The following is a 22,818-nucleotide window of genomic DNA, read 5'->3' on the forward strand; positions in this document are numbered from 1 at the left end:
GTTAATTTTTTGTGTTTGGGGGAGGCATCCTGCCTGAGAATAAGAGCAAGTTTTGGTCCTCTATGTACAATCACCCAAATTTTAATTAAAATTGAAAGACTTAATAAAGATCTGTTACTTGCTCATCAGGGCTTTCCAAGACCTCCATTTCTTTTGACGTAAGTTAGGAGTTTTCTTCCCATATTGCTTACCTTCACAGTTACTTGGCCAGTGCTTCTGAGATTTATATGTTCCAGTGTGTATTTTGCTATCTATGCATCTACTAGAGCAATTCTGCAGTGAACGTTTCTTCTAGAACAATTTCAGCTACTTGCTCTTTATGCTATATTTTATTTTATTATTTTATTTTATTTTTCCCTTTCAAAAAATGGAAAACAAAGATTGGGATACCAGCTTAGCTGTATTATTAGAGCACAACAAACACGCCTGTGTGATTCCTTTATGGAGTGGGTATTGAGGACACGCTTAAAACATTTAAGAGATGTCGTTTACAAAGCGTCTCATTGCTGAGCTTTTAACTGTCTGGGGATTTGCTACATGTCAAAATTAATACTAAACAGCAACCTATATTTTGGAGTTATTGGAAAAGCCAGTTTACAGATCCTTATGTTCTAGCTGTATTTGCACAAAATAGAGGGGTAGGAAAAAAGCCAACATTTTCGAAATTATTTTAGATTTCTTTAACAGATTGCCTTGATCTCATCTATGATACTCTTCTCAAATGGCACAAATTCACTCTGTGTTTTAAAACACCCATGCTGAAAGTTTTATACATCAGAGCTTCCCTTTGGCTTCTATAAATGCCATTACAGCACCCAAAGGGATGGTGTGGTCTGGAAGCACTTCTAAAAGCCTAACAGCAGGAGAAGCATGTTAGATCTTGAAGAAGTAAGAATTGATGAAAGCATCCCATGTTCTCACTCTCTCTTTCATTTTTTGAAAACTTTATCTATGGGACATGAGTTCTAACTGAATCATAAACCCATTTGACTCCTTATTCTCTTGGAGCAAAAGCAAGTGCCGGCTTTCATCTCTCAGAGTGACTCTGGGTTAGTCAGGGGAAGTGCAGATGTTCTTATCACAGGGCATTGAATTACTGAAGGAATTGTTGTCCACATAAACAGGAACAGGCACGTTATGAGAAGCGCATCCAGAGGCTGCAAACATCTTGCTGTCCGTTGACCAGTTTGACACAGAGAAGAGAGCGTGTAGCACCAAATGGCACCTTTGGTTCTGTTCTCTGGTCAGAATTTTCACACAACTAAACCTGTCTTTCACTGCAAGGTCCTCAGGAAGAAAATGGTCTTGAAATTAAAATGATTATTTCAGAAAGTACAACTGTACAGTACTGTCATTTAATTCTAGATGTCTCTACTTCACTTGTATGCAGTTAAACTAAAGGATTGCTTTCTTTATAAGCTTTCATATGAGCAATTTATTTTTTCACTGCTAAATTCAGTGATCTAATGCATCTTTTACATCTATAAATGCTATACGAAGCTACCCTGTACCAGGGGTTTTCTAACTGTAAATATTTTGGCATGTACACAACAAAAATCTCTGCTAATAAAATTACAAACAACTTCATAGTAGCAAGATTAAATCTTATTCACATGGTGTGCTAAAATGTGTTCAGGTTTCAAAATGGATCTCAGTGGTTTTGCAGTTAGGAATGAATTTTATCCTTGGTTTTGAAAGAAAGACTCAGAGGGAAGTTCTCACACAGAGCAGATGCGTGAAGCAGAGAAATGGGGTACCCAATGGAACCATCCTATGCAGAACATTGACTGTTTCACAAAGCATTGTCACGACATTGAATTTTTTTATTTTTTTTTTCTGCTGCAGCTTTTGAATGCTGAGGCACTATGGAGGCCAGTTAAAGGCAGCGGTTTCATTATTATCAGTTATACTTGTTAATAGAAAAGCATACTAGGGCATTGCCAGGGTACCTCTGTAAGTGGCAGAAAATGCCTGAGACTCTCCTGTCAGAATATTTTTCCATATACGTTCCTATTCAAATGCATGTGACAAAAGCAGTGGTTGTAAGCTATGTACTGTAAATCCCAGGAAACTGTGTGCAATGTGTCTGCTTATGCAAACAGAATATTTCAATTCTGTTACTGCTCCTGGAGAAGGAAGGAGGGAGGATACTGTTTGTGTTTGTGTCCATTCTAGAAACAGCACTCAGACTGAACCAAGAGGTGTTGTTTCTCCTACCAAGATGCTATTTTGAATGGTGATTTCTTACATGGCAGGGACATCTGCTGGTGCTGCAGTAACCCTGCAGAGCTCAGCAGCTTCTCCCAGGACTATCTCAGTCTTTGGCCAAGGGTCATGTGGGAACCCTCACTGCAGGGCTGAAGCTCCCCAAATGGGTCCTTGGGCTTTCTGTAAGGTGAGATAAAGTTTTTAGAAAGATAATTCAAAAAGTTGGGTTTGCTTCTGCAGAAATGTAGTTTAGTCCCACACTTCCTGATTTTACTCACTTTTGCCACTTAAATAAGTCAAACGTGTATGAGAGCTTGAGAGAATTGCCTCAGATTGCACCAGGGTAAGTTCAGGTTGGGTATTAGGAGAAGCTTCTCCAAAAGAGGGGTAAGACACTGGTACAGGCTGCCCAGGAATGTGGTGGAGCCTCCATCTGTGGAGGTGTTCAAGAAGAGTGTAGATGTGGTACTTACGGTCATGGTTTGGTGGCCAGTGCTGGTGGTAGGATCTCAGTGGTCTTTTCCATGGAAAACCATCAACCCCACACAAACAAATGGTGAAGAAGGCAGGCTGTACTCCTCAATAGGCTGTGACATTTCTCAAAGGAAAGGTGAAAGCTGATGATATCAATAAATGTCTGGTTGGGAGAATATGCAAATAGAATGCACCTGACAGAAGTGATTTGTTTCTGTCATGTTAAGGTCAGAGGTTTAAAAGCAAATCTTGTATGATAAAAAATTGATGAGAAATATTAAAAGATCCTTTTCTATTTGCACAGAATTATTTTCTATAGAATAAATCAGAATTTCTAAAAGAAGCTTGATTTTCAGTAATATTTCAGGTGTACCAGGAATTCTCTTTGAAGAGAATGGTCCAATAGTTGTACAGTTATCTTCAACTACACAAATTGATCTGTATTTTCAGTTAAAGTCAGACAGTTGTGCTCCAGGAGTGAACCTAAAGTCCTCCAGCAGCTAATGGGACCAGCTTGTCTAAAGTTAATGAGGTATGGACTTTGTGTCTTCAGCATCAGCTACTTCACTTGCAGATGCTGCCTGTAGAATTTCCTTACAGAGCTACAGACAATTAATTCTGTTAAGATTTTCATGATGTCTGATATATTGATGGGAATTTGTGGCATTAAAGCTCTTTGAAAGCCAGTCCTTGTTCTACAGGTTTTCCAAAACCTCTAAATTTAGATGGCACAGTGGTGTTCATTGGAAACATGTTGGTGTGATTGTTCTATGTTGGCAAACTTTTGTCCTTACACTTTTTGTTATCCACAGCAGTTTTAACAGTGACTTCAGCAGAAAAAGTTGTAGGTCAAAGACGTTACTGTTCCCTAATTCCACGATAATTGTTTGGGTACTGAAACTCAAGATTCAGAGTGTGTGTACAAGAAACAATACCTAAGGCTGAGTTGCAGATCCAAGGCAGAACAAATACACCAGCCCTCTCAGCTGCACCCTCAGACTGCAAAAGTCATAATAATAATAGTTTGGAGTACAATTTGCTATATAGATTGCCCTATATAAATGTTACATGTGATATAATCCTGCACCATCAAAATATAAATCATCTACTTATCCAGCTGCAGTGAATTATGCCATATGATTAAAATAGACACTACAAAGTTCATGTACTGGTTGGGCATAATTACACCAGGATTTCAAATTATAAGCAACAGTCTTTGCATTAATGTATTCAGTAATTCAATTTCCTCCACAGCAGAAGGAAAAATGGAACAAGGTTAGCATTTGTGTACCTGCAGAAGTCTCAAAAGAAGTGTTTGTTGTGTGTGGTGAAGGTATCCAATCTGTTCCTCCAAGTACAGATTCTTTAATGGTTCTTTAAATATTCCCATGCTGTTGAAGATGGCTGATTGTGATGCTGGTGTGGCTGAGCTATCCTATCCCTATCCTTCCCTATCCCATCATCATCCTCCATATTTTATCATGCAGACACATATTAAAAAATGGTAACGGCTGTTCAGTAAAGTCGGTCACAGCACAGTGGGTTAGGTAGGGTTTACATGAGGTTTGTGGTACTTAGGGGTAAGTCTGATAAACCTCTCTGCATTTGAAAGTTGCTACCATAAACCTTACATCAAGACTGAGGAGCTCCCGCACAGCCTTGTGTGGGAAGAGAATCTGTCTGTTCTAATATTATATTATATTGAAAACCCTCCGTTGCAATAGTCATATTAATAATACCAACGATAACGATGGTATACTGAAATGCCCTTTTGTGGCTGGAGAAGATTTGCAGTGAAGGGCATGAGCAAGAACAGGCTGGATATGTTTAGGCCCAAAAATACTTGTCGCCAGGGGGCAGAAGAAGCTCAGGGTTGGAGCTGCCGCTGCGCTGTGGCTCTTTCCACTCGGGATTTCTGCTTTTACGATCAAACTCGAACTATCCTCTTTGAACGAAAATGAAAGCATGCGATTTGACGTAGTTATACCCAGCTGTGCTATTAGCTCAGTCTTGAAATACGATGTTTGAAACGAGGGTTGTTTATAGTCTGATGGAGAGATTAGATCTCTTTGGAAAAGAGATTATCTGCCTCTTGAGAAAGAGCATCTTCAGGAAGCCAGGTGTTTAAAACTGTCCTTTAGGCACTGATAATAATAAGAAAGAAGGGGACAGACACTTTGGAAGAGTCTGTCTAGGACGAGGAGAAATGGTTTCAAAACAAAGGGGGGAGATTGAGATCGGATATAAGGAAGTTTTTTACAGCAGCGAGGTGAGGCACTGGCTGAGGTTGCCCAGACTGATGGTGGATGCCTCGTCTCTGGAGACACTCGAGGTCAGGCTGGACAGGGCTCTGAGCACCTGACTGAGCTGTTGGTGTCCCTTATCACTGCAGAGGAGTTGCAGTGGGAAAAAGGGAAGAATAATACGATAATTAAATTTAATTAATTAAAATACAATAAAATGAATTATAAAATTTATACAAATATAAAGATGGAAAGGAGTAAAAGTAAGCAAGTTAGAAAGTTTTAATCCATATTTTAGATGGCACATTACAGATGAAGACTTCAAATTAAAGCTTCTGGGAAGACATAACTATTTCTGCAGCTGGCCTGTGAGGGTATACTCAGCACTTGAAGGAACGCTGGTTTGGAGTTTCTTCCAGCTTCTCCACTACTTAAAACTAGTTTATGTATGTGGGTACAATTATGTTGTTGTTTTCAATTAAGCTTACATTACAAACTGTTTCTTGAAAGTTCCAGCTCATCATTTGCCCCTGAAAGTGGTTTTTGTTGTTGTTTTGTTTGTTTGTTTGTTTGTTTTAATCCTGATGTTCTCCTTCTGATTAGCTCTACTTATGCTAAGGAGTGGCTTGGTGATCTATAACTCCTACTGCTTATGGTTTTCTAAATGCTTGCCTATGTTCCCATAGCTAGCCTCAGTTAAAATTCACTTTACTTGCAGCCTAAGAAAATGAGATAATTTTAAGTCAGGCCAATTTTTAAAAGCAGGCTGAACAGCTGTCTGTGAAAAGTGGTTGTGTTGTGGAGTAGGGGTAGAGGGGAGGACTTCTTGAGACCCCTTCCAATATTGTGATCTTGAGAGGCTGAAGGAATCAGTTGATCAGTGTCATATAATGTGACTTCACTCCAGAGACAAAGCTATGATCTGGGACTTTATTTGATTGATTTATCATATTATTTTATTTATTGTTTTCCAGTGGCCTATTCTGCATTAAGTCATGGTGGGTTTGTGTGTGTGTGTTTGTTTTTTAATTTTCTTTATTACTTTAAAATTAAGTTGCCCAGAAACTATTACCTGTTTGTCCACCTGGAAGTTTTATAGTACAGTCCATGTCCACTCCAGTTTAGTTTCTACTGTGTGTATTCAACAAGAACAGTATCAGGTTTCATGAAGTGTTTGGCTTTGTTTGTTTTCTGGCTTAACATTTCTGCTTTAGGGTTTTCCCTTTAAAATGTGCAGCATATTCATTAATGTTTTGTTTGTGCCATCAGCATAGTTCCTGCTAACAAACCCACTGTTTCTGTGAGTGGATATTTTCTGATTTCTTTTTCTGATTTTTTTTTTTTTTTTTTTTGCATTGCTCCTCAGGTACAGACCTCTTATATTAAATGTTCTCTGTTGACCTCTTTCTTTTGGGCTTCCCACACAGGCAGTTAATGAGCTTCAGTATTGCATTAGGGCCTTGTTGACTGCTCCCCAGAGACTAGTGCGCTTCTATGGATGGAGTAACAGCACGCAAATATTAAAGTCTGTTCCCAAGACACTCAGATTGCGAGCTTTGTGAAGTAGGGAAGGAGATTTGTTCTTTGTGCCACATGTTGTAATGGCAGGTGAGGGAGCACTTGGCAGCTCCCTGCTTTAGCTCTGTGGAATCACACCTCCAGACACCACCTCCTTCCTTACCTCTCATCTTTGTATCCACAGGGAAAAATTATCCAGAGTGCAGGGACTGAGAGTGTTCTCAGAGTGCACAACAAGAGAAACAGGAACACTGAATGTGAGATGGGGAATAACAACCTAGACCTCAATGGTGTTGTGATTGTACATGTGAAACCAATAACACAGGGGTACTTTTGTAGCTACATTTGTCTGAAAATTACATTTAAATTACAAAACATATGCACGGCAAATACCTCAGTGTGGTGCTGCATGGAGACACTAAACTTCACAGGGCCAGGAAATTTAGATAAACCATAAACTTTTCTGAAATAAGTTCAACTCTACCTCTCATTTCCTGCCCTTTTCATAAACACTCCAAAAGGTTTCTTAATCATGCAATCAAGATGACAATTTGCTTTAGAAAACAAGCTTAGATTGAGAAACTAAGTATTACCATGCTCAAGTGGTGCAGCATGAAACCACAGCTGTCCTTAATGGGGTAGAAGGTTAATTTGGCACAGCTATAATAAACCAATGCCCCTTTCCCCCACCCCCGCTTCTGGTCATGTTGAGAAAGTAGGCTATTGTATACATATGTTCATGATACTGTTAAGGAATGAAACCATATTATTGTAATAGGAAAGAAGGAAGAAAGAAAGTGTCAGCTTGGTCTTTGTTTTATTTTCAAGAAATTCTCTTCACTCTGCATTTAGGCACATTAAGGAACACTCACATTTTCGGTTTTAATACTGATTTGCAAACTGCTGGTGTTTGGAAAGCTAAATGCTTCTATCTCTTGCTTTTTCTTTTGGAGGAAGCAGAATGTGTTAGGATTTTTTAACTGAGGAATGAAGTATCCTTACTCCTTAGGCACTCAATTTCTGATACCAAATACAGCTTGCTAAGATCCATGCATGCAAAAATGAGAGAAAATCAGCATTAAGACCACAGAAGTACCTTCTGTTGGCAGTTTTCCTCCTGTGTTGCATGTTAGAATGGAACCTGGAAGGACTGAGACAAATATGAAACAGCTGCCTCAAATCCTGTAACTAGTAACTTGTTAAGTCCTACTAAACTGCTTCTCCAATTGAATTAATAGCACTGGATGAAGTGGGGGAGTTAGGTTTACTTGCTGCCAAGCTATTATTCTAACCATTTATGGGAAAAATCCAGAGCAAATACCAGGAACATCCAGGGCAGGAAAGGTGTGTGCCACTTTATGACTAAGCACCTGACAGGGAAAAAAAAATCATGCTTTCTGTGTCTTATGGAAAAATCAGGTATGTAATCTGAATCACGTAGTGGCTCCACGATGACTACTTAGTAATGTAGCATGAGTACACGTTTTTGTCACATCTGACATTTTCCCATGCATAGTATTTTTTCAAGGTGTACAAATTCCTCTTAAGCTAAAATGCAGCTGCATCCCTTCCTGAAATGTAGTAGCAGTAAGCAATATCCTAAATTGCAGCTAGTAAGATACAGATGCAGTCATTTGACACAGCATGTGAATTTTTAATTTGGATTCATAATAGCATTTTAATATCCAGACATGCACTATTTGTGTATAGTGATCGTAGTCATCTAAAGAGCACTTTGAGGAAAGACAGCAAATAAAACAGGCTCTGACGGTGTACACCTACACATCTGCTAAATCAAGTGGCATTTCTAAATGGGCTTCTCTACAACAATATTTGACAGGTGACAAAACCTGGGTTGTTAAATCTGACAGTCTCTCTGTCAGTATCTCCAGGACACTTGCAGTTAGAAGGCCCTTAGCTTTGTGTCTTCCTGAACAGAACTTTCACAGTAATAACTGCACCAGCATGCTAAAGTACTCTTGTTTATTATGTTATTTTCTAGAAGAGTCTTGCATTGAAAGACATCTTTTCAAGGCACCCAAATAAAATTGGAGAAAATGTTCCATCTCTTCTATTCTGGACTTGCGAGTTCATCTCTAGATGGACTTGAAGGTCATCCCCAGGCTATTTGGTGTATCAAGAAGCGGTTGGATTGTCACAGCGCAGGGTTGTTGTCAATGGCTCTATGTCCAAATGGAAGCCAGTCACTAGTGGTATACCCCAGGGGTCCATCTTGGGACAGGTGTTCATCATCATCTTTATCAGTGACATAGACACTGGGAATGAGTGCACCCTCATCAAGTTTGCTGATGACACCAAGTCAAGTGCTGCAGTTCATACAGTTGAAGGGAGGGATGCCATCTAGAGATCTAGAGGGACCCATACAGGCTCAAAAGTGGGACTGCAGGAACCAAATGTGGTTCTATATGTCAAATGCAGCGTGTTGCACTTCAGTCAGGGCAATCTTAAAAATATATTCAGGCTGGAAGAAGAACTCATTGAGCGAAGCCCTGTGGAGAAGGAATTTGGGGTTTTAGTGGATAAAAAGCTGGACATGAGCTAGCAGTGTGTGTTTGCAGCCTGGAAAGCCAACAGTATCCTGGGCTGCACCAAATGAAGGGTGGCCAGCAGGGAGAGGGAGGTGACTGTACCTCTCTACTCTGCTCTCATGAAGCCCCATCTGGAGTGCTGTGTCCAGGACTAGGGCCCCCAACACAAGAAAGATGATAAGCTGTTGGAGCAGGATCACAAAGAATATCAAAAGTTTGAAGCACCTTTTATGTAGAGAATGGTTGAGCTGGTTTAGATTGGAGAAAAGACTCTAGGGAGACATCACTGTGGCCTTCCAGTACTTGAGAGCTTGTAAGCATGAGGCAGACTGATATTTTACACAGTCTGGTAGTGAAAGAAGGTAAAATGGTATTCAACTAAAGGAAGGGAGATTTGGTTAAATATTAGGCAGAAGTTTTAACTTTTTACTCAGAGCATTCAGGACCAGGTTGGATGGAGCTCTGAGCAGCCTGATCTGGGGAATGGATGCCAGCCCACAATGGGAGGTAGAACTGGATGCTCTTTAAAGTCTCTTCCAGCTTAAGTCATTCTATGATCTCTGGAGTTGTGCATTCAGCATGGGGCTTCCCAGTACTAGAGAGATGGATGTATTGGAGCAGGACAAGATCAGCAAAGAGTTTCAGTGTTTCAGGTGATCATAGAATCAAGGTTGGAAAAGACCACTAGGATCATCAAGTCCAACCGTACACCTATTGCTAATGTCCACCATATTTGGATATATGAGGACAGGCTGAGAGACCCAGGGTTGTTCAGCCTAGAGAAGACAGGCTGACAATAACTACCTATGGAGAAACAATGCCTTTCTACTTAATACTTCACCATCTTTCGTATGGGTAATATTTTCAAATGGAATGAAAAGGTCTTATCACGGTGGAAGAGATTACAAAAATGTTTTTTGTTTGGTTTTGTTTTTTAATCAAGCCAAGCCTACTTATGAGAAATTTTCACCAAAGCAAGTAAGCTTTGCTTAAGATTATAACAAAATACTGAAGCTTGTAACAGGACAGCAAAGAAATCCAGTTCCTCCTGGAGATATCTTAAAACTCATTCAGTGTCTGATTTGATAGGCTATTTCTTTTGCTACACAGTCAGTGTATCTTATTTGATTAGCTCATGGTTTATTTGACATGATAGGTGCTATGTATTGGTCCATAAAAGATGCATCAGTTATGACAGGTGAGGTCTATGAAAAACATCGATATTTCCATGAGCTGTTCACATCTCACATGGCAGTGTGTACTTTAGGACAGCTTGTTAATGGACCGTGTGCTTTAGTAAAGAAAAGGTGTATTTGCAGTATTTAACCAAACATACTTTTTTCCCAAATACTGATTATAAAGTCTCAAAACATTTTCTTCATTACTTTTGTATTAGTTTTGTTTGTTTGTTTTTGTCAGTAGAGGAATATGCAACATCCAGGAACATTGACTGTTCTGTGTTGCTATTTTGCTTTTTAAAAACTTTCCTAATCCTGTTTGTTGTGGAAGTCATTCTTCCATGTTTTTTATTTGTAAGCTCACTGGAGAAGCCTTCAATCACTTAATGCTAAGCAGGCTCAGATGACATTCTCTTTTTTGATTAAAAAAAACCCAACTCATTACTTCAAGGGTTAAAACTAAGTTCAGTACTTGTAAGTCTGTAATTGGTGTATAATATCCCGTTCTAATCCTCATTATCTTGAGTGGTGCAGACTAATTAGAGGAAGTACAGTGTAGAGAAAAAAGAAGTCAAGAAATTCTCACAAGACCTAGAGAGCATGAGCTGTGTAGAAAGACTGAAGTGTTTGGAGTTTAGCTACAGGAAGAGGAGAAAGCAAAAATTATAGGTGTCTTTATATCTCTGAATGTTTGCATTTGAAAACAAGGCACTGAACTGTTCTCCACATCAACTAAGCATGAAAGGAAAGTATCGGGTTTTAGCAGTAGCACGGAGATTACAGTAGTTCATAGGGGAGTTAGCAGTTCTCTACTGTGTGACCTCCTTACTGGATGTTTTTAGGAGCCAACAATAGCCTAGATTCTGCTTTAGTGTGGGAAAATGGGCTTCATGGCCTCTCCAGGTCCTATTTAGTCTTATTTTCTGTGACACTGTATTAATTCTGTCTATGCACAGCCACAGGAGATGTTTGTGGGACTCCTGGTACATTGTAGCTTATTGCTGCTGCAGTGGCTGAGCTGGCATAAAAGCAAGCTAGAAATGATTGCTTCTTTCTCTGAAGGGTGAAGAACTAATTAGTGATATCTGTGAGTGTTTTGTATCTCAAAGCAAAGGGCGTTGTATTTTTTCAATTATTCTTCTTAATTATATGACTAACAGAGTTACAGGCAGACTGAACTACCCACAGATTTTCAAAACCATGGGAAATCAGACCAAACAGATTGGTGTGGGAATACATCCTACGGGCTAGTGCTCCATCTATAAGGTCTTTAAGATTTTCCTTGTTTCTCTCCTCTGCTGCAAGCTTCACTTTAGCTCTGAACTATATAATTTTAAGACAGAGCCTCTCCTTCACACAGAAAACATAACCTGGGATGCTCTTGGCTTAATCAAAGTTAAAAGGAGCACCACTGAACACAGAGCTCTGGAAGCTGAGTATGGTCCAAAGACACCTGACCACATTCTCTGCTGTTGGCTCTTTGCTCAGCAAATTCATTTTCGGTGTGTATATCAAAGACCACTGCTTTAACAGTGATTAATGTTAGTAGTTACGACTGTTCTGCTTTAATCCTGCTGCAACTAGAAAGGCAGCTTTATTTTCATAGATGTTTGTCAAGACTGGATTTATCACAGCACTTCTTAATTATTGGTAGATACAAACTCCTGATAACAGAATGTACAGTAGGAAGAGTCTAACTTAATTTCCAGCATGGGATTGTGTTTGTTAGCAGCAAGATTGTACACATAAATTCCTGTGAAAGGCAATTTAAAAACACATTTCTTTACTTTCAGAGTATAATTATATAAGGTTTTAACACATTTGTGACCATAGTGCTCTTTGTTTCTTTTCCTTGACAAATAACATTTTTCTGCAAATGTACAATCACGGAAAGACCATTTATCTGTAGCCAAAGGATTCATTTTATATGCTACTCTGTGATGAATGAATACTTAACAAGCAGCATGGAACCAATCCAAGATCCAGATCATCATTTATGTGCTTATGCATCTTAGGAGCTGCTAATTTGTTATGATGTAATAGTAATTCCATATGTGTTTGAAAATTCTGAGCAGATGGCCATATGACCTTCCTGTAAACAGGCAAGGATATGAAGAACAGAGAGTGCCAGAGTCCAAGTTTTGTGCTGGTGAGGCCTCAGCTGGAGTACTACATCCAGATGTGGAGTCCTCAGTACAGGAGAGATACAGACCTGTTGGAATGTGTCCAGGAAAGGGCCACAAAACTGATCCATGGAATGGAATGCCTCTCCTACAAGGACAGGCTGAGAGAGCTGGGGCAGTTCAGCCTGAAGAAGAGGAGGCTCTGAGGTGACCTGAGACTGGATCTAAAGGGGAGCTACAGAAAAGTAGGGGACAGACTCTAGCGGAGTCTGTGATGACAGGAATGGTTTCAAACTCAAAGTGGGTAGATTTAGGTCAGATACAAGGAAAATGTATTTTACAGTGCAGGTGGTGAGGTACTGGAGCAGCTCACCCAGAGATGGGCTGGATGCTCCATCCCTGGAAAATTTCAAGGCAAGGCTGGATCAGGCCCTGGGCAACCTGATCTAACTATGGATGTCCCTGTTCATTGCAGAGGAATTGGACTAGTTGACCTTTAAAGGTCCCTTCTGACTCTATGATTCTATAAAGTAAATGGTAAAAGATAATATAACACGGAGCTCTGGACAGGAGTAAACCTCCTTAGTTACATAAGCCTCAAGAAAACAGAGAATCTCTACTATGAGCAAAAAACAAATAATAGTTTTACTAGTAGTTATTAATAGAGCAGAAAATGCATTTTAATATATAAAACAGCATAAAATATTATTGCCATTATTGCTAACATAGGCATAGACTAGAAAAATAAGAAACTATAGGCTATGCCATAGTTATGTCTCTGAATGACAATTATAGAATGTGACACTCATGCAATATTTTAGATTCAGAAGATACTTGTAATGAGTCAGGGCACTTCTTGCCTCTGTTGAAGACATTGTTCTCCATCTAACAACATGTCAGAAAATAGTTAATCTCGTACAGATGGGATAAAGGACAGCTCATCCAGAAGCAGACATGGCCTCTGCTTGTGTTCTGCAGCTGGCAGAAGCCATAGGAGCACCACTTTGGTCCATTTGTTTTGGTCAGTGTCTTCAGAACTATTCACCTTTTTCACATTCACCCCTGTCAACTCTGTCATGTTCTAAGGAGGATTCCTGTTGCACTGCTGCAGAGATGTATTGCTAGCTGTTTAGCATCAATTTCTTCACATCCAAGAGAACAGAGAAAGGGGAACCCATTGACAAATTTTCCTATTCATCAAACAAAGTGTAATCTTTGCTCATCATATTAGTAGCTTTCCTCTTCAACAAGGAAGAGAAAATCTTGTTCATTTACACTCACTCTAGAAGCATCTGTTGTGGATTCTGCTATAAGATCCTGCAGGTTGTTTGTGTTTCCCTTTAATGCTTTCATAGACTTTTAATTAAAATAAATGAAGTTGAACTTAAGCATTGGTGGGTGGGAAGGAGGAAAAAGCGATGTCTGCTTTGTGAGCAGGTTACTTTGTGTTATTTAGATGTAATAGTACTGAAGTTTCTCACTCATAAAATGCAGTGGGAGGTATTGACATGTCTCGAATACTAATTGGATCTTCAGTAAATCAGGCACTTGTCACATTTTACATGAGAATTTCATGTTTTCTTTATTTCCATTTTAAAACAAGGAAAAAATTTTGACTAACGTTTCTGTTTCTAAAACCCTTACGGTGCGGAGACCCTTCTAGCATTACAGTGGCAGAGCATTCAGTACCTCTTGCTCCTGTCTGGCTCCTTAGGTCTTGTCCATCAAAGCCTCTGCATGGAAGGACCAGGTTATTTTGCTTTGCGTGGTTATTACTGGTGTAGAGTGGCTGTGACAGTCAGATGACTTCTTTCTGATATAATTTTTATTGTGTGGAATATTTCAAGATAAGGAGAAGACAGAATGATATGCAGAATCTGCAGAAATATTATGAACACCTCACAGTATCTAGAAAAAAATAAATCAGAGATACCTTACAAAATAAATTACAAATGAATTTGGTTCTCTGGGTGTCTTCTTTTCTTCCTACTTTTAATCCTCATTAATATTATAGTAACTAAAGATAAAAGAAGCTGATTCTTTTATCTTATTTAGTTATTTATTTATTTATTTTGTCATTCACTTTTTGGCAAGGTGAAACTTCTTTATTTTCTAATGTAAAAGTAACAGAACCTGTAAATAATTTACAATCCTTCTGAAGTTTCTGTATCAGCTTTATTTCTGCAATATATATTTATAAATCAAAAGCAGGATCTTCTTGTAATATTCTTTGATTGTAGAGAACGTAGATCATGCCAAACTGTCTGGAATGCACGATGAAGGTTTCAGTAGGTGAGAGCATAGTGATAATGCACCGTGGTAATGTCCACACTTAGTTATGTTCTCTCCTGCATTTAAAAGCTCCTTGCATATTTTAAAGAGAGTAAATTGACTTTTCAAGTGCTGTCACATTAAACACACTGTACATTACTTGGGAAGAAATCTTCATTTGCTTTGCCTCACTAGTAAGCAAAATTAAATGGCTGCTGATCACTCAAATTGAGCTCAGTTCTGAGTATCAGGGACTAGCTGGTACTGTATTAGAAAACTACCAGGTGACAGAAACAGTGAAATTCAATTTGAGTATTTCATGAGTGTGTTCTTTCAAGGAAAGAGAGACAACGGGGTTGCTCTGTATGAGATGAAAGAGTAGCTTTTTTCCATTTCTCTACAAGCCTTCCCAAGATGAAGCTGTCAGAAGGCAGATTGTAGCTCTTAGCTGCTTGTTTTTGATTCCTGTCTCTGTGGCAATCGTTTGCAGTCCTGCCATGAGTCTGCCTTGGCAATGGCTCCAGCATTTCCCCAAGGAAGGGAAGCAGAGACAGTATGCTTCAAGTAAGAGCAAGAGAAAAAAAATATCAAATTATGCAGGGCTTATTGCCAGCTAATATTTCCCATTCCAAAGCCATCAAATTGTGTGGTTGTTGTTTTGGTTGGTTTTTTTCCTGATCCAGTGACAGAGGCTGAGTTCTATACCACCATGGTAGAGATTAATGTACTAGATAACAGGATAACCATGGCTGCATGGGGACTTGTACACTAAGCCTTTGAAATGTGGATAAATTTACATGGGTCTCCTCAAAAGATGCATACTAGTTAGCTTATCCTAACTTCTGTTTCTATTTTTAAACTTACTCTGATTGCCTTCTTCAGGTTTTTTTTTTAATATATCTTGTCACTATCTGCCTGAGAAGAGGTTGGGGTGAAGTGAGGTCATCCGCTTCTCCCAGATAACAGTGGTAGGATGAGAGGTGATGGCCTCAAGTTGCACCATGGCAGGTTCAGGTTGGATATTAGGAAAAATTTCTTCTCAGAAAGAGCTGTGAGGCATTCAAACAGGTTGCCAACAGAGGTGGTGGAGTCACCCTCCCTGGAAGTGTTCAAGGATAGAGTAGATGTGGCAATGAGGGATTTTGTGCCCCTTTGTCTTCTTCTGGGTCTTGAATTATCATCTAAAATGAAAGTATGTTACCAGGTTCACAGGAGCATCTCTTTGGCAAACTATTCCCTACAGAACTCTGGCTACAACCTTGAAATTCTTGTTCTCAAGGCCATATGCCTCTTCCAACACTTTCTGGTATTATGTCAACAAATTTGCAGTCAGCAGTTTTTCCAGGAAGGTGATTATGGTTCTTAAATTCATGCTTACTTTTCATACTCAGAACAGAATTCAAATGCGATAATTCTCTATGTAAGCTTTTAATAATGCACAACTATGCATCATTTTCTTGTTTTTCCTTCCTCTTAAATTACTGCCAGATTCGTAACAAATGACTCTGTCCTCTTACATGAAATAAACTAATTTTTAGCCATTACCTGAACAGAAAATCTGTAAGAAAAATGATTCTATGGCAAAATGCTGTAATTAGGAAGAGAGGCTACATTATCTCTCCTGTGTTCTAACCTACCCATTAGTAAAATAAATTGTCAGAGCCAGGGCTGTAAGAGAGAGATTTGAACACCAAGAAATATGTACATCTCCACTGAGGCTAAGTAAACCAACCCCCCCCCCCCTGCACCACCACCACTTGATTTCCCACTTCCTCATAGCTCCTCTCTCTATTTCTTTCAAAGTTGGGAGTGCCTGGTACCAACAGTGCTGTCCCATCCTTCTTATGGGAAGACACACATGAGACTCAAGGGAGAGTACAGGCAGATAAAGATAGCTAGTATGAGCAGTTGGATTTCTCAGACTTTGCTGCTTCAGTTGCATTTTCAGATCATGTAAATGCAACAGTGCGACAAATGTCGATACCTTTAATACTTGAAGTAGCTAAGGGTCAAGCAGGGATTCCTTGGGAATGCTGATTCCTTCAGGGCTGAGAGCCTGTTTGTCCCACTGAGGAGACCAGGAGCTAGAATGCAATTGAAGACTTTATTTTCTGTTTTCCCTCTCTACATTCGGTTTCCTCTGCATTGCTCCCCTGTGCCATCATGATGTGGACTGTTAGCTTCTAATGCTGCAACGCCAGCAGTACAAGAGAAAATCTCTTGGATTTTAGGAGTATTCCTGCCCATTAGAGCTAAATTTTACATGAAGAGAAAAGTTTGAAATGTTGAGAATTTGAGCATTATTACAGCTCATATCTCTGTTAATGATACTGTTTTCAGGGGAGTTTTAAATCTAAAACTCTTTTGGGAGGAATATTGTGCCCGCAAGTAATTTGAGAGTAACAGCTGACTATTATTATTCTTGTCTGGGCAACTGTTGGGATTCAGGATTCATGCAGAAAGTTACAAACTTAATTTTCTGTTAAATTATTTGGCTCTAATTCATTTCATCAGACAGTTACGTATGAGTGAGGCCTTCAGTATATAACAGCTAAAGTGGAAGTTCAGATGAATAAAAAGAGACATATACCACACCAAATGTATTGGCCAATGTTGCCTCTTATCTTATGACTACTGAGATACTTTGAGATAGGGGTTGTTTCAGCCTTATAGATAATAATAATAAGTTAAAAAATATTAAAAATAAACATGTTTTTACTTTATTTGTTAGTTCAGACATTTTGCCAGCAGAATCTGGGATCCAGCAGTTCTCCAAGGACCTGGGAAGATGCTTGGGTTCCACTCAGGGGAAACAGCAGCTTGAAAGACAAGGGCTGCATAACATTAATTTGCAGGTGATGCCATTGGTGGTGGTTGTTGTTGAAGGACAAAACACTGTTAGAAAAGTTAACATATTTTCTGATTAAACATTTGATTTCTGAATGAAGAGAGAAAAAGAAGTCAAATGGTTCTGGAGGGATTTCAAGCAGGCGCTGTATGAAAAATTCAGAATCCTTGGCCTCCTTTATGTTACCTTGAACAGCTGGGGTCTGTCAGAGATAATGTGCTGTGTTTCCAGATGGGATACCACGTGTCAGCAGCTGATTCTTCGTTAAGAGAGTTAATTGCCTTGTGTGACTGTAACCTGCTGCAATAATGCAGCAGTAGGTTAATATTGGAGTTCAATGCAAATAGTGTTTACACACACTGAAAATGCACCAAGAAGCCAACATAATACTCCTTCCCAAACTGGAAGTTAATTCTCCCTATATGAATATAAGATTTAAATAATACAAACCTAAAAATTGGTATTGTGTTGTCTTAGGTAGCTAAACACAACATATGGTATATAGGGCTGTACAGATACAAGCCCATTTAAAGCCCTCTTCAGCTGCAAGATTCAGTTGTCATGTTTTGTTAAGCCCATTTTGCAAAGCAAAGGCAGAACTTATGTACACATTCAGAGCAACAGAGGATTTCCTACAATGCCCCAGGAAAACTGAAAAACCAAACTATTCTCTAATGGAGTCATGTTCCGCTGTAATGAAAAATGTGGTCTTTTTAGTAAACAGCTCTGAAGCTAATTAAAGAGTATCTTAGGCAACCTTAGCTCGTTTTTAAGAGTAATGTTATACAACTGTGTTTGCAGTTTTAGCTGTCAGCTGTTGTGTTCATTCACAACAACAGCAAATCATGACATAATCTCTTTAAGTGGTCTAGATAGTTTTGATGGGAAAGCTGTAGCAAATGGTTGACAACACAGCTGCTAGATCTCAATTTAAATTCTCCGTCAGCACTACTAGAAGAAAGATGGTCTAAAATACAGAGCTCTTGTAAAGCAATTTCCATCCAAAATGCATTTCTGGGGGAAGAAGGAAAAGCAAAATCTTGTATTTTTGTGTTAACATAATAAGGGCTTGTAACAAATAATTCTCTTTGCCTTATAAATTATTTCCATCTTAATTAGTACAGATCTGTGCTGTTCTAGGAAAAAAAGGCAGTAACATAAATAGTAATCAGTAGTGAGAACTGAACATTATTATTTTTTATTTTTTTTTCCATAGCTAAGAAATACAAGAAGCAATAGAATAGTTTAAATAGGATAAAGGGAAAATTTTCCTTTACCTTATTTAGACTGGTTTTGACTGCCACTACTCCCAACATAAGTTAGCCAAATTTCCAGCTGAGATCAAGAATAGAAGGACTGTTAAGTGGCATCTAGATGAATCCAGCATTGGACTTTATGGATGCTCACGGTTACATCACAAGCAGATCAGCTGGTGTATGCAGTAGGTCTTAGCATGACTTTATTGTCTATCACTTTAACCAAAGTCTCTGGGTTAGATAGTATCACCTTCTATCTGTATTATCAATAGAAATATGGCATAAAGACATGATGATGGGTACCACTTTCCAGTGTCAATGCAAGCAATAAATGCCTCTTTCTCTAACCTAATAGGAATTTCTCTGTATCCACAACAGTCTTACGCTGTTGCGTGCATGGAAGAAGGAGTGTCGTAGCCAGGAACCTCTTGGAGACAACTCAGTTGTCTGAACCCATTGAACATCACAGTAAAATACTTGGAAATCTGACTGAATGATCTTCTTGCCACTAGTGATCTTCATTAAGAGTTTTTAGGAGATAGACAAGACATAGTAATTTATCTGGATGATAAGGACTAAAATGATTTGAATTTACTTTATGGCTTCTGATGCACACACCAACATTCCTTCAAAATCTTGGAGAAAATCCACAAATAGACAATTTCATTATTTACAGAACTGAGATTAAAAATTCATAAAACAGCACCATCTCTTTTGGATTTTACTTGTTAGAGTTAATGGGCCTCTTGACATAAAAGCATTTTTGGCAGGTGCTCTAGCAGTCAATCAAGTAAAGCATTGATGTAAAGCAGCTGAGCTGCTTTTCACCACCACCTGCTGCAACAGCACAACATCATAACAACCCAAGAGCACACAGCTTGTGCTATTCTATTCTGGAATAGAATAAAGCTGAGTCTCCAGTTAGTTCTTGTATTGATATTACATTCACAGCCCCTCAGGTCCCTGTTTTAAGCTGAAGTAGTAAAGATATCACAAAATGGTTTAGGCTTAGAGATGAATCCAGCACAAAACAGACATTAAAATCTCTCAGAACAAAAACATTCAGCGCATAAGAATTTCCATTTTTATTATTCTTCCATTCTAGTTAGTGTCAAAGGTTTTTCAATGCCGCCCAATGTACGAGCGCACTGAATCTTCACTCAAAATGGCAGCATCTGTGAAATACAGGGGAAAACAAAATGTATATGCCATGAATTGTTGAATTTTGGACCAAGGAGGAGAGAAGTTACAGATGAAGTTGTAGCATCTAAGTCATGAAAACGTCTGAGAATGATAACGTGTCATGAAGTGTAACAAGTTCTTTTCAGCAGAGGTTGTCAGAAGGTGTGTTGTTGGATATTAAAAAAGCAAAAATAAATAAAAAGAATAAAAGATGGACTTGCTGGCTAGGCAAGAAAAGCAAGGGTATAATAGTCGGTGAATCTCATGGGGTTTGTATCATGCAAAGGATCAGCAGATGCGGAGAGAGCCGTGCTGCACCTGCTCCCTAGAGCGTGCCTCCGTCATTGCCCAGCATCGGCCGTGCCTCCGACCCGTCCTCCCTATCTCGGCACCCACAGGGGAGCAGGAGCTGCAGAGCAATTGCACGTAAGCTCCAGCCGTGAGGAACGAACAAGACGCCACAAAACAGAGACGTTCCCCCCGCACCCTGACCCGAGAGCAGCTCTGTCCCACGCGGGCGCTGCCCGCGGCCGCCCCCCGCCCTGTGGGGGCGGGACAACCCATCCCACGCGGGGTCGGGCCGCCTGTTCGAGTCGGAACAGCGTGTTGCATCGCACCGTGTCGAACCAGGAGCCACCGGAGCTGGAACTGGTCCCGGTGCCGGTCCCGCGGCCGCGCCCGCCGCTGCTGGGGGAGGCGGCGCCCGCCCCGCGCCCCCGCGCCCCGCCCGCCCCCGGCAGCAACGGCGGCGGCAGCAGCCTCAGCACCTCCGGCAGCTCGGGCAGCAGCTCCAGCAGCAGCAGCATGGACCTCTCCTTCATGGCCGCACAGGTAGGTGCAGCCCCGCTGCTGTTTCCTTTGCTAGGGGTGTCGGCGTAGCGGGAGTGCAGGAGGGCGAGGAGCGAGTCGCTGTGCCGCGTCGGGAAGGGGGAAAGTGACAGAGAGGGGGAAAAATGAAATAAAACGAAGGAGAAAGGAGGGGGAAATCGGGGAGAGGAGGGGCTCTGAAGTTGCTGGGAGCAGCAGGTGTCAGCGCCCAGCGGATGGACAGCTCCCCGCCCGGCCCTGGAGCGCATCCCTCGGGCCGCTCCGCTGCCGTCACGATGGGGAGGGAGGCGAACGAACGTCCCTGCCTCCTGCTGCGGGCTATAAATAGAAAGCGGAGAGCTGATTTTTTCGGTTGTTTACCTCGCTTCCACGTTTGTGCACGCATCTGTGTTTGTATGAGTTGTCTTTGTGCACGGATTCTGGCCTGGTGTATGTAGAGGTGCTCCTGTCTGCGTGGCCAAGTTGTTTCAAGTGATGGCTAAGTTTGAGCTTCAGCCCAAGGGTTGTTTATGGAAATTGGTGGTCAATGTACAGAGAAACACCTCAGGTCTATAGAGCACCCAAAGACAAAAAGCATCTTGTGAGTCCAAATGACTTAGATTTTTAAACAGACAAATAAGTGTAGGAAAAGGAATTCATATTGAGCATCCATTTCTTGTTTTATCAGAATGATTTCTTCTATCTAGAATAGAACAGTTCCATTGGAAGTTCCATTTAACTGTCATCAAGTCCAACTGCCTGACCTCTTCAGGGCTAACCATAAGTTACAGTGTATTTTTAAGGGCATTGACCAGAAGCCACTGGAGCACTGGCAGCTATGGGCCATCAGCCTCTTCTCTAAGCAGTGTGTGCTGGGGGCTTGCTCAGACAGGGCAGCTGTGGGCTCTCCCATTAGGTGCCTGGGCTAAGGTCTGGAGCCATACTCCAAGAGGTTTTTGTGTTACTGTTATAGAATTATAGGAGAAGGTTTCTTGGACTCCTGCTAAGGGAGATGTTTTTATGTTGCTGCATACTGTGGCTGCTGCTCTTACCTCTGTGCCGTTCCCCTCTGATAGGCCTTTTGCAACTCTTTCTGACACAGGCATTGCTCCCCACCTGTCATCACAAACACTTAATCCCCAGTGTCACTTCTAGAAGTGATTTTCTGCACTCCTTCCACTTTCTTTTCTCTGCTGTATCTTTTCCTCCTTTTTTGGAGTCCTTTTTGTGGCATTTCTGGTGACATGGTCCACTGAGATGATCCTTAGTGTGAAAGGTGTGTGGGAGCAGAGGAGAAGGCTGACCACCCCTAAATATTCTCTGCTGTTACTCATTAGTGTCCTGCTGGTGTTCAGCAGGGCTGGCCGTTTTCCTGGTGAATGTCAGGCTAATACTTCATGCCAAAATAGGCAGTACCTAAACTGAGATCCTTAATGGCAAGAAAACACTGCTTGCCTTCCAAGTGAATTACAGGATACTTTAGGCTATGTTCCTGTAAGTCGCTTTTGTGCATTGGATGCCCTGAAACTATTTTTTGTGCTAGCAGGAATATTAATGTAAAGCTCTCTGAATGATATATTAGATGCCATAGACAGGATAATATTTTGCTGTTAAAAACTGTTGAGGAAGATTGGAGATTGTCAGATCAGTAATGCTAACAAATGTGTGCACTGTAGGTACAGCACAAAGGTTGGGCTGCCCAGCTTAGGCGCTCATGTCAGAACAGCTCAGCTGTACAACATTTATTAGTGTGTAATGAAGAACAGCTTTCAACTCTGACAATTAAATCCCTTGTTAAAATAAGACCTTTCACATCTGTGTGTTCAGCAGCACTGGGCTGTGGAGGCTTCAGTGTTCCCTGCTCTGCAGGTGCTCTAATTGATTTCTGTCAGGTCACTTGTGCTAATAGAAAAGCCTATTAGTTAGGATTTTTTTCATTTTGAATCCAGATTTTAATTAAAGTAATCCTGTGTGCCTCAAAATATGGTCAGAGATGTTCAGCTGCTGCTGAGCTCTGTGACTGTGTGTGTGTGGCTCATTTCAGTGATTTCAGAGCACTCTTGTAGTCTAGGTAACCTGAGAAGTAGCCTCTTATCATAGGTAGGGCCTTCAGCTTCCAGCATTGAAACCTGATTATGGGGGACTTGAACACTGTGTCCAG

The 22,818-nt window shown here is 40.4% G+C and overlaps 1 protein-coding gene and 1 long non-coding RNA gene across 2 annotated transcripts in view; one reads left to right on the plus strand and one right to left on the minus strand.

Moving 5' to 3' along the window:
* Window positions 1–19,729: 19,729 nt before the first annotated feature.
* Window positions 19,730–20,971, minus strand: LOC146760784 (uncharacterized). The gene is made up of 2 exons (XR_014946786.1): window positions 20,618–20,971; window positions 19,730–19,843 (listed from the first exon to the last, which is right to left on the minus strand). It is a non-coding gene; the product is annotated as an uncharacterized LOC146760784 (long non-coding RNA).
* Window positions 20,080–22,818, plus strand: part of C5H14orf132 (chromosome 5 C14orf132 homolog) — a 28,634-nt gene continuing 25,895 nt past the window's right edge. The window contains exon 1 of the mRNA XM_085549434.1: window positions 20,080–20,681. Coding sequence (XP_085405560.1) covers window positions 20,115–20,681 — 567 coding nt within the window. The 5' untranslated portion in view covers window positions 20,080–20,114. The remainder of the gene's footprint in view (window positions 20,682–22,818) is intronic.

This window comes from Coturnix japonica, chromosome 5, assembly GCF_054131305.1.
Source record: "Coturnix japonica strain WE chromosome 5, WE-NBRP24, whole genome shotgun sequence".
NCBI classification, from domain to species: domain Eukaryota; kingdom Metazoa; phylum Chordata; class Aves; order Galliformes; family Phasianidae; genus Coturnix; species Coturnix japonica.